Source organism: Brachionichthys hirsutus, chromosome 6, assembly GCF_040956055.1.
Source record: "Brachionichthys hirsutus isolate HB-005 chromosome 6, CSIRO-AGI_Bhir_v1, whole genome shotgun sequence".
Lineage (NCBI taxonomy): Eukaryota > Metazoa > Chordata > Actinopteri > Lophiiformes > Brachionichthyidae > Brachionichthys > Brachionichthys hirsutus.
In genome coordinates, this window is record NC_090902.1 from 10,440,263 (window position 1) to 10,452,391 (window position 12,129).

General features: G+C 40.3%; 1 protein-coding gene across 1 annotated transcript in view; it reads left to right on the forward strand.

The window, feature by feature from the left end:
- Positions 1-12,129, forward strand: part of ctnna1 (catenin (cadherin-associated protein), alpha 1) — a 45,077-nt gene that overhangs the window by 25,073 nt on the left and 7,875 nt on the right. The window contains exons 13-15 of the mRNA XM_068740881.1: positions 2,217-2,327; positions 3,330-3,511; positions 7,114-7,219. Coding sequence (XP_068596982.1) covers positions 2,217-2,327; positions 3,330-3,511; positions 7,114-7,219 — 399 coding nt within the window. The remainder of the gene's footprint in view (positions 1-2,216; positions 2,328-3,329; positions 3,512-7,113; positions 7,220-12,129) is intronic.

Here is a 12,129-nt window from a genome sequence, read left to right on the forward strand (position 1 = left end):
GCTGGATTCTGCCATCTTGTCACATTTTTTAGATGTTTAACTTTTGGATTTGCTTAAACTGCTTGCTATGTCTAATTATGCTGTATTTGCATTATTAAAAGGAATTGGTATAAGATGGAGCTTCTAATTACCATTCTGCAGTCGGATTGCAAGTCAGAACTACATTTCTTTTCTATCCTCCCCTTCTCCATTCATGTTGTCCAGATTGATTAAGCCATTAATATTAGGCCTGTGGGGTGAGCTGAATCTTATCTGGTGAGACAGAGTGTGTTAAAAATTACATCTAATGATTTATGAAGAATCTGGCTTTAATTAATTTGTCAGTTTCATTCTGCCATTCTTAACTGAGACTCCTCTCTAACTGCATGGATTAAGCACCATCCAGTTCTCGATAGGTTTGCTATGACTTCTTCGTCAGGTGTGTGAGATAATCACAGATTAGCTGCTTTGTAAATTATGGAGTTTCCACTCCTATGTACTCAATAAAGCAAATAAATAAAAAACACATCTTAAAACAAAAGAAACTCCCTTCATCGGTTTTAGAGTCATGTGAAACCAGGCTTGCTCAGCTCTGGGTCCAAAGACCCGAAAAACTGAGAACCAGCTGAGTGGAGCATTATGAGACAACTTAACCAGAGGACATGTACATGCACGCACACACACACACACACACATATACACACATACACTGCACATGTTTTCAGTTTTGCTCTTTAGCTTCATTCATTCATTCTGCTGCTGGGTGCTGCTTGGGCATTGGACCCAAAGCTGTCTTTCTGGAAAACCTCACATGCACTATATCGCAACCAACTCTTAAATAAGAACAGGCTTTTGTGTGGTAGGGGCTGCTTAAGATAGACAAGCCTTTAGCCTCCGTAAGTGGTGCATGGGCAGCCCATGTTGGGCATTTGACGGGTGGACAGAACCCTCTACCCACCTACAGTGGGATTAGAAAATATGTCTGCCAGACATCAAACCGTCTCGAAGTCAGGGAGCTGCTGACTGCGATCAAGCGGCCGGCTGATGTTACTTTACCATTTGTGCTGTGTGCCATAGCCCAAGCTTATGTTTCTGGAGCTGTCATAAGAAAAAACTGCTCTGCTCTCTGCTCACAGAGGATGTCCTTCTTCCGACAGAAACTGGAGGTGCTGAACATTATTAAATGTGAAGGGATTTATTTTGACAATTTGAATAATTGTCTTAATTTCCTGTGGCAGTAGTATTCCTGTTTTTAATGTAACTGTAGAATAAATTACTGTTGTCACTTCTCCACAATTATTTTCCATTGGGTGGTCATCGCAAGTTATAATTTAGGAGCATCCTAGATTCTAGATTCAGCTTCTCTGCTGCAGAGGCTACAGCAGGTGATGTCTCTGCACCAATGATTGGCATTGTCTGAGTTGAAAGAAGCACCTATGAGTCACTACAGCTTTGTATCTGAAGACATTCTCCTATTCCCATGGGAACCGGAGCGTCTCTACATTCCACAAAGCAGTGTAAGGTTGCTCAGAGACCTTCAGCTATTTTTAGATGTGAGGGCTCCAAACCCATTACAGGTTGGAGGCATTGAGACAGCTGCAAAAGCAGAAGTAGTGGTGCAGGCATGATAATGCACCTCTATCTGTCCATCTTCTTTGTGCACATATCACCTCCAAATAATTTTTTGTCAGTCAGTATTCTGTTCTGCCTCAAGCATTGCTGCGATAGAACATCCTTTGATTATTAATATTCAGGGAACAGTACTTTAATACTATCAAGAGAAGAGGTGATGGATCAGAGATCTATGATCAGAAGAGTAAAACTCACCTCCCCTTCTGCAGATACACGGAGCAGCAACAGATAGCATTAGCTATCTGAAATGTTTAATGGTAACTTCATAGTATTAATGTACATCCTGGTATGTTTCATACTAACTTAAATCCCCTCTCCACCTTGTAATGCGCAGTAGCATAACATTAGATTCATACATTTATTTACAATATAATCTTGTATTATACTGTGGCGAGGAGCAGCAGTGTCGAGGCGTTTCTCCTAGATTGTAGCCAGTTATCAAACAGTGCTGAGAAAGTTTAGATGCCACATTATTTTATGTTCTCCTTTATAACTTTTTTTGCTCTACTTTTTCTTTCTCTTACTTCCTCTCCCTACCTACCCTATTCTTTTGGCTGCTTTCATCTCCCCTCTGTCCCTGCTTCTACTACTTTGTTCCTTTACAGACTCCAGAGGAGTTGGATGACTCCGACTTTGAGACCGAGGACTTTGATGTTCGCAGCAGGACCAGCGTGCAGACAGAGGATGACCAGCTTATTGCCGGACAGAGTGCACGGGTATGTTGTTCTCTACGTTTTGTAGTATTTGCAGATATTCCTACATTAGCCGATAAAATCCTAAAATTAGCCATCCCAAGAAGATGTATATGAATTATGTTTTAACGCATTTGAACAGTGTTAAGCACTTACAAACAAATGCCTTTATGTTGATTCTGTTCAGTAGCCACACGCAGTGTTCTAAAGTCGTTTATTTCCCCAGACAAAGTTGCATAGTTTAGCTTGGAGACTGTAAACTTATTTAACCTAGCATTTGTTGCCAGATGGAGGAATGTAGACATCCTAGACATAGATCTCCTTTATTCACAGACTCAAAGCACCCCATTATCAGTTTTGAACTTTAATCACAGCAGTGGCCATTTGAGGAAATACGTGGTCTGTGGCTGGTCGTAAATTTTACCTCCACAAAGACATTGTTCAGTTCTGATTGGCACTTTCAGAGGTTTTCCTTTAATATATGGTCACGATTAAGGTTATGGTATGCAGTTGAACTGGACGGCATCATTACTGAAAGGGCTTCCTAATGTTTCTCCCACCTCACATAAAAACATGAGAGCAGCATAGATCATGTATAATGTAGTCAAGTCTAACACCAGTACTAACTGCTGCCCCAGTAACGAATGAAAAATTAACAAGTTTAGATTTTAACAAAAACTGAACATTATGATCTTTGTAAAGAAATGCTTTGTAATGAAGCTGTTGTAGAGAATTGCATTAGCTTGTGTAGGTGTATCATACAAACGTACCCAGGAGTAGGAGGATCACAAGATCATATGCAAAAGGTTGATCTAGGAACACAGCATAGATCATTGTAGCACCACAGCAATTCTCTGCTTTGATCTCAACACAGCACAGTGCTATTGGCTGGCGGGAGAAGTCATATGCATCCATGGAAACTGTAGGGGATGATGCAAAACAAAATGGCCCGGAGAGAGACATGGCCTCAGTTGCAGTGTGTTGACATGTAGTGTGCTAACCGACTTTTTATAATTCCTCCTTTAGGCTATCATGGCCCAGTTGCCCCAAGAGCAGAAGGCCATTATTGCCGAACAGGTAGCTAGCTTCCAGGAAGAGAAGAGCAAGCTAGATGCCGAGGTATCCAAGTGGGATGACAGCAGCAACGACATCATTGTCTTGGCTAAGCAGATGTGCATGATCATGATGGAGATGACAGACTTCACCAGGTGAGTTTGGAGCGACACCTTGAATCATTGCCAGTCATTTTTCTCCCCCAGGATATGATATGCAGTTATCCTACATTTTTTTCAAGAATAACCAGACAGAATTTACAGTTGATATACATATTTAAGTTAAGTTGACCTTGATAATGAGATTATCGTCCATATTTGATTTCTTAGCCTTCGTTCATGGCGGCAAAGTACTCTTTTCCCAGTTTAGTTATACTGTCCATGCATGAATGCTTTTGTTTTTACATTAATATTGTTCCAAATGCCCTAATCTTAATACGCATATCCATAAGCAGTACATCAAATCGTCCTTTCTCTGATACAGGAATTGAACTGGGTATGCTCTGTAAATCTTGAGAAGACACTCTTGCTCAGTAGAGCGTTGACAGGGTGGCCATATTCTCCTCTACCATTGGTTTGTTGAGAACCAAAAGTGAGAGAGAAATGTTTAGGGGAAAACCATCTAATAAACCTTTCATGAAACAAACCATTATTTCTTGACTGCCTGTCAGACAGTGCAAACATGAGCTGCTATCACACACACAGCGGAACAAATGTCACACAGAGAAGCGGGACGGACGTTGCTGATAATCCACCCCACCAAAACTAAAATCACAAAGCCTTCCAAAGGCAGAACTGTTATGTCTAAGTTTATGTAAGTGTAAGGTACAATTTTGGTATCAAACATGAAAGGCGCTTGTGTGTGCATACAGATCTGACAAAATTTTCCATCTCGCCTGCAGCTGTACATTGAGAGTTAAAATGTGAGGTACTATCTGCAAGAAAGGCCATGTCACTCAGAAAAGTTGTGTGTCTGCGTTAGCGGCAATATGCACTTGTATCACAGAAAAGGTGCATGCACGGGCTGTATGTTTTCCAAAGCCCCCGTGCTCACTGGCTACAGTGCTGAATATATCCATGCCCTTTGTGGTATCATGACACCCGTTTCAGTAATTCCTCATACATTTCAAATGGTACTTTTTGAAAGTGAGGAGGTCGCTCACATCCGTACTCTCTTCCCGCTCCAGGGAGAAGAAATATTAGCAGTTACCGGTATGAATTACACCTTTTCGCTTTTCCTCAACATTACCTTAAATGTCAAATTCCTTGCGTCACAGTGCGATGAATCACAGGGACTGATTCAAAGCTTTTAGCCATTTTATCATCTCAAAATGATTTTAGCCATTTCTATTTCCCACCCCCCTTCAGCATGTCAAGCATGTCTGCTTGTTGCTGAAATGTGTATTTGCTTCCTTCTGTTTTCAAGCCAAAGAGAGCAGATACTCGCTTTATAAAATCCCCTTTGTGTCTTTTGCATTTCGTCCGCCGTAAATGGAATGCAAATTATGGCGCTTATTTTCTCCGAAATTTTAAAGGTATGATAATCATCTTAGTAAATACCACGGTATTACAGTATTTTTAAACTATTATTACTTTTGCTTACTAAAAAATAATTCTTATTTAGAAGAAACACCATTGTAAAATCATAAGCTATTTGTAATTGGGCGCATGATGAAAAATTCTGTCTTGAAAATAAATGAAAAAATTGAATTTTATCTCTCCTGCTTGAGGAAAAAGGAACAGGGTCTTTAAAAAGAAGGTGATCTATTTGGAGCTGATTAAACTTAAGGTGGTGCTCACTGAATAAAGAGACAATGTGTAAGTCGCTGTAGGGATGAGCAAAATTATTTTAGTAGCCCATTTTATGATCAATTTAGATTAAACCCCAGGATTTCTTTTTAATACCTGAGCCATAAAATGCAATGCGTTGCATACGATGAGGTATTGCACATAAATGTAATCCACTTGTTTCCTCCACATAGGCTCAGTATACAGTACAAATGTGTGGCTCAGTCTGTGACTGTAGAAACACTTTTCAGTGGAAAATTAACTGATGGATTTAAATTGTTTTAGTGTCCATGGAATACGGAATATATGGGTTCACCAAATGAATGAGGATAGGGCAAATACTGATGAATTATTGTACAATGTTTTAGGGGATGTCGGTGAGATGTCAACTCTCAATGACTCTTCTCTCATTTTGTCCCATTAAACTGTGGGTTGTACTCTGTGTATGAAAGTGTGCGACAGCCGGAAGTCACATGGGATGCTAGTGAGCCTGAATGGACAGTATATCCTCACATTATGCCTCGACTCTTGTATGTGACAGTAATAGATGGAAGGTCAGGATAAATCAGATGACACCCTAATTATTGCCCCTCAACCTTGAACTTGCAAAACCTCCCTGCCAAGGTTAATGTACCAAGAGTTAATAGTTGTGTACCTCTGTCCTGACCATTTTGAAGAGAGTGGAGGAGATTCTCAATGGCTCCTAGGTGCCTTATGTTGGTTAAACGGCTTTTTTTTTTTTCTTAAATTAGACATGTGCACCTTTAAAACATGGAACATATTTGGGAGCCAACTATCTTGGAGCATTCTGTGCTCAGCCCGACATCACTTTGACAGATCTGTATGCCTCCAGCTGGCAGTAGACACGAAGTCCCTTCTACGCACATAAATCCATTGCACACATGTTGCAAGATTATACTCTTTTCAGTAGCCTTTCATCCATCGCTGCACCCTCTTTGTGCTTCTTCTGGACATGGTGATGAGCTTTATTGGTTGGCCCTTTATTTTTTAAATTTAAAATGAAACCGGTCATTACAGATAAATAAGTGGTTACTGTAGTTATCTATTGTGAATAACCCACAAACCTTACAGTACCTCCAACACTGTCCCCAGAGAGGTGCCAATCTGTGCTGTAATGTTGTGGCCTCTTCCACGAGGACTCTGGCTTGCTTTACAGCAGAGCGGCAGAGGGACAGTAAAATAAGGAGGAGCTGGAGATGGGAGCAGCGAGAGAACAGAACACAAAATTCCATCTGTTCTGGGTTGGATGGCTCATTTTTTAGCCTGGAGAGAGAAGCTTTGAATCTAATTTGTGCCTCTTGCCAACTATGTGACAGACTCCCTTTAGGGGGGGGTGGAAAAAAAGGCAAATCGCTGACAAGCTTACAGTGAGTTAGGTCAGAGTATGGCTGACCCTTGTTGGGACGGGCCATGGTTTAAGAAGGGGAAGAATGGAGTTTTTGTTTTTATCAGGACAGTGACCAAAGCCCTTTTAATTGGCTTGTGCACTTATCTGTCCTCCACTTTTGTTCCCTTTGGCTCTCTGCAGTTTCACACCTGGATGAAAATGACCTTACAAATTGAAGTGTGTGTGAAGAGCAATCATAGTTCTCATTCTCCAGCAGACTCCAAATGAGATTTTAAGTCTTATTTCCTTTGCGTGTTAATGAACATTTTAAAACTGATAAAAATAAACAATAAATGAATAAATAAGTTAAATAAGGTAAAAAAAAAAAAAAGATGGTGTCATATTTCCCATTCTGACCAAAAGTATGACTGAGTTTGTGCTTTGAATGTTTGTGATCTATTCTTGTAAAGTAACACCTTCTTATCCATAATTGCCTCTGACTGGTAAAAGCAACCTTCCAAAACAAATAGCTATTCCATGACTGATATGCTGCTCCTGCATATTCAGTTAGTCTGCAGTAGATCAGCAACAGTGACTGATGCTTGTTCTGCTTTCTCTCTAGGGGGAAAGGGCCACTGAAGAATACGTCTGATGTCATCAGTGCTGCCAAGAAAATTGCCGAGGCGGGATCAAGAATGGACAAGCTGGGCCGCACCATTGCTGACAATGTGAGTCGTTAATGAAGCTCTCTCCCCGCAGGCTTGCTACAGGCTGCGCCTTTGTGCTAGCAACCATTTTTACTATCAGAAGTGCTACGTTTATTTTGTAAAGGACCAGTAAATTAGCAATGAGCAAAACAAATGACAAATAAAAATAAATTAATTTCTTTGTGAATAAAAATTGTAGTATAGACTGTGGTTAAATGAGAATTCACAGTCTATTCATTTTACTTCCCTGTTGTGAGGTAAGGGTGTAAAAGGTCAGAGTGCTGAAGGAATCTTTCTTATATGTATTTGCTTTGCTGCAAAACATCAATACATACCTCACTGATTTCTACCGTGTCTGCGAAACGGATACGATATACGTTTCAGACTCGTGGTACAAATCCAAGTTCTATGCTGCCATGGCGGCACCGCCTGTCAGATGTTAATTACCACTATGCTTTGTGCTATTCATGAGACAAACCCCACCAGTCTACACCAATTTCATCCAGGATCGGACACCATCGCCTTCTCGCTCATCTTTCCACAGCTATCCCTTTCCCTAGGGACTAGGGAAACACATTCAATTATCCATGGTCTCATATTTCATTTAAATACTTGGGACTGTACCACACCTCTGGGAGAGACTGTACATGATTTATGCTCAAACGTATTCATGGGCTGTCTCTTAGGCATAGACCTATTGCCTTATTGACTGCAATATGTATACATTTTGTTGTTAAATCATGGGACAGTTTATTTGGGATGTTCGCAACCAGACGGGGTTGTAAGATTGAGGTCCTACTGGAAAGACATTTCTCGCATTTAGATATAATCCCGATTTCTATTCAGGAATACATGCTCTGAAAGGCGTGCAATGACTGAATATATTTGCTTTAAGATTTCAGTTTTGTTCATGTTCAAGGTATTTGGCAGTCTCTTGTGATATTGTTTTGTTGACATCTCTTATGATGTGCTGGTGGAACATCACAATGGCACAAAACCTCTTTAAGTAGTGAGATCATTCAACACACATTTTAATTCTGTATTTTCATATGTTGGTGTTCACATTGTGTCCTTCTCAGGCTTGATACATTTTAAAAGTGCAGTTTTATCAGGACAATAGCCTGGGGCGAAACCATTTGCGGCTAATACTGTTCCTTGTTAATGATTTGTGGAGGCCATAGGGGAGGCGAGTCTTATGGCTCTTCTACCAGAGGTGTTTGTTTAATAAGAGAAATGCTGCTGCAGGGGCACGTGTGACGCGCGTCTATATTCCACACCAGCTGTTTTGTGTTAGGGTTGGCTTGTAATGTTAGAAGATATTTTAAGATGTATATCAAACATCTTATCTGCTGTTATCACTTATCCTGGAAACATCCGCATTTATTTCTGTCGTAGCATGATTTAATGAGCCACTCTCCTCCAAGAGCCCTGCTCACCTGATTTTATTTGAGGTGTCCTCAGATCCATTGTAATGCAGGCCCCTGTTGATCACAAAGATAAGTCTGATCCGTTTTGAACTGATTGCTTCCAAGTAATCTGAATAGGTAATAGACTGTTCTGACTTTTTGTGCCTCACTGCTGCTGTTGAAGATGCTCATTCACTTTAATGAAAACAGTGTTATCCCCCAAAGAAAACAGATGGACAACTCTGCGTGTGTGTCTGTGTGGACACATCTGTTAACGGCCCTGCGTCACTAAGTACACATGAATGTGTTAGATTGCAGTGACTGTTTGATTCTCACATCCCCAACTATTTGTAAGTACTTTTTTTTCTTTTATGTGTATGTTGTGTTTATGTATACTATTTTGGAATTGGGGATATGAAGCACTCAAAGTATAAATAAATTAAGCACTTTGGCTGTAGGAACACAAGTCTGTGCCAAGAGTATGGACCCCTCCAGCCTCTGAATTCATCCAGCTGTCCTTCTTAGCCTGAGTCTCTGAACAGGCAAGAAAACATCGGCAGACTAGGCAATACTCACCTGACAAACATCTTGGGGATCGACATGGCATAGAGGGGAGAATGATGGACGAATAGTTAAGGTAGGAAGAAGTATTGAGTCCATTTGTAAGTGGAGAGGAACAACCCTCCTGAGAGGTGAAACCATTAAGAGTGGTTCGCCTTTTAATTAGTATAATTGCCAGGTGGTTATTTTTTCCCCCTCATTTATTTATTTATACAGGAAGATTATATTTAGGGCGATGTCTCTAACTATGCAGGATATGCCACAGGCCCACTTACAGAAAAAGAAGGGCACGGTGTGTTTATACTTCAGCAGCAATGTTTTAGTGAATCACCAATCTGAGGCATGCATGCTGAGAATCGGGATAAAAGTATATTCTGCAACTGCTCATTAATCTAGGCATATTAATCGCTTGTGTTCTGTGCCTCTGGCCTGGAGTGCCTACAAGGGTTTACTTCTCCTTTAAAGCACATTGCCAGATGGTCTGGAAACGTAGCATCTCACCCTACATTTTCTGCCGCAATATTGTGTCACGGCATGTTTCGGTCAGTGTACGTTGTGTTCCGATGGGCAGGTGGACATTGTGTAGTTTGTGGTTTCTGAAAAACATCTAAATATGTGTAATAGAACCTCATTAAAGTTTTACGAAAATGAGAGTATTCCACGCATGAGCTGCTGTATTTAGGTCAGTCCAGTACAAAGGTCTGCACTGCAGTTTATTAAGAATTTATGATCCCTCTCTGCTGGGCGACGCAAGAGAATTCTATCTGAGCTGACTGGTAAACAAATAATGTTGTGTAATTGAGATTTACAATATAAATGTGTTAGCCACTCGGTAGCCCATAAATGTCTGCTGCTTCCCTGCTCGCCGCCTAAGTACGTACAAACAAGTACCCGTGTGTGTGTGTGTGTGTGTGAAGTTTTATTCTCGGGATCTATACTGACATACATACCATCATATTAAATTTGCATTCAATCAGTTCCGATTTTTGCTGATACCAGGTCTCTGTTCTGGTCGCCGTCTAATCCGAGCTCTGGAACTAGACGTTTTACAGCAGGCGGACTGTAAATTATCCTGCAGTGGTGGAGAAGCAGAGTCACCCAGAGAGTCCACAAATTCTCAGCTCAGCAGTTCAAGGGTCAGACCTGAGCCAACTAAAGGAATCTCACCTTGTTTTTTGGTTTAGAAAGTATGCCATCTTCTACGTAATTGTTTTTCGAGGCATTTACCCTTGAGAATTCAGTACTCTGTTTTGACATTTTTTGGGGGTGGAGACCCCATGGAATACGGAAACAACCATTTGTATTGTTTCGAGAAAGGGCGCAACATTTCTGCAGTATGATAAACATCTCAGGACATATTTCATTTCTACATTAATAAATATAGTTGATGATAAGAACTGTGCATTGAATGAAGTCAGCTTTCATCATTGAAACCCAGTCATATATAAGTTTCTCTTATGAGTTGTAGACCCCCACCCAGGGGAGGTTGAAGTCATCTGAAAGTTATTCGTGTCGTTTGCTCCTCGCAGTCATGCAAACGAGATTTGAGCTTTTTGAGATGAGAACCCAAAACTGCATCGTATGTGGCGGACAGCTGATGACAAAGGCCACATCTGCTCTTGAGGGATGATCTTTTTAGGCCTGGTGGCAAAAATTGATACCGAATACACAGGAGCACCTAAAACAATGTGAATAGAAGGAATGACTGCACAGTGGAAGATGTTACCACAGATAAATATCTTTCTACATGAAATATATCAAAATATAAATGAATCTGAATTGTTGGTGTTTCCAATGAAAATGTATTTTTATATGTGGGTTTGGAAGGTTGTCATCACCAAACGTCATACATATATTTACAATGTGATGTAGTTGTGCATTTTGATATTCTAGATTTTATTGTAATACTATTCTGTAACATGTCTAAGATTTATTAACTCATGCCTTACCGATCGTTCCAATTAAATTAACAATGGTATTTTAATAATTAGTTTTCTACAAATCTTGACATTTTGTAATAATGGGGTTTTAAGCAACTCAAAAGAAAGTAAAATGAAAATGTAAATGTCAAAAAGTATTTGTAACTTACCTGTGCTGTAGCAGCCATGATACTTTTGCTCACAAATCCTAAAGTGAAATGTGGAGCCTTAACATTAAACATTTATGAAGGCCATTTAATTGGTCCCTGTGGCTACCTTTTTAGGCTGTCACTTTGGCTTGCTCCCAGCTTGATTTTCTCCTGTCATACTAAAACTTCCTGTCTGCTTCAATGTCAGATTAACACTCCCGAGTGCCAGTGTGATTAAATTTGCCCCACACAAATGTGGATAATCTCTTTACCAGATGCAATAAGGACAAGAAATCTGGCTAGCATGGCTCAGTTTGGAAGTGATCTTGATTGATGGTGTTGTCTATGGCAGACATATATTTAGTTATGAAGAGTAACAAAATCGGCAACAGACGGGCAAAATCTAATCTCCAGCGCATTAACGGTAAGGCCCATTAACAAGACTGCATGTGAAATGCCAATGCACTCAACATTATCAAGAGGTTTCAGGAATATTGTGCCGTTTCCTGCTGTCAGTGGTTTGAAGTCTTATTTTATTCACATTTTAGATATGATTATGGCAATATTTTGTTGGAATATGTTCTAGAACTCTAACAATAAACACTAGTGTATTCATGTGATGCCTATCACGGGGCTAAGGGCATTAAATGAATGGCGGGTGTGTCTGCTGCTTGCATGGAGAGAGAGGCACTAATTTCAGCATGGGGATTGTAGTTAAAACTACCTCAACTCTGCAGAGCCTCATTAATGATGGCGTTTTTGACTTTTTTTAGTTGAGTATGTGTAGTTTACGACTTGCCCTCTTCTTCACTTATGTTTTAAGTATCTTAGTACATTGTTTTTAAGTGCTGGGTTCATTCCCCAGTCAGGGGCTGCTTGAGTCTCATATCAACTGA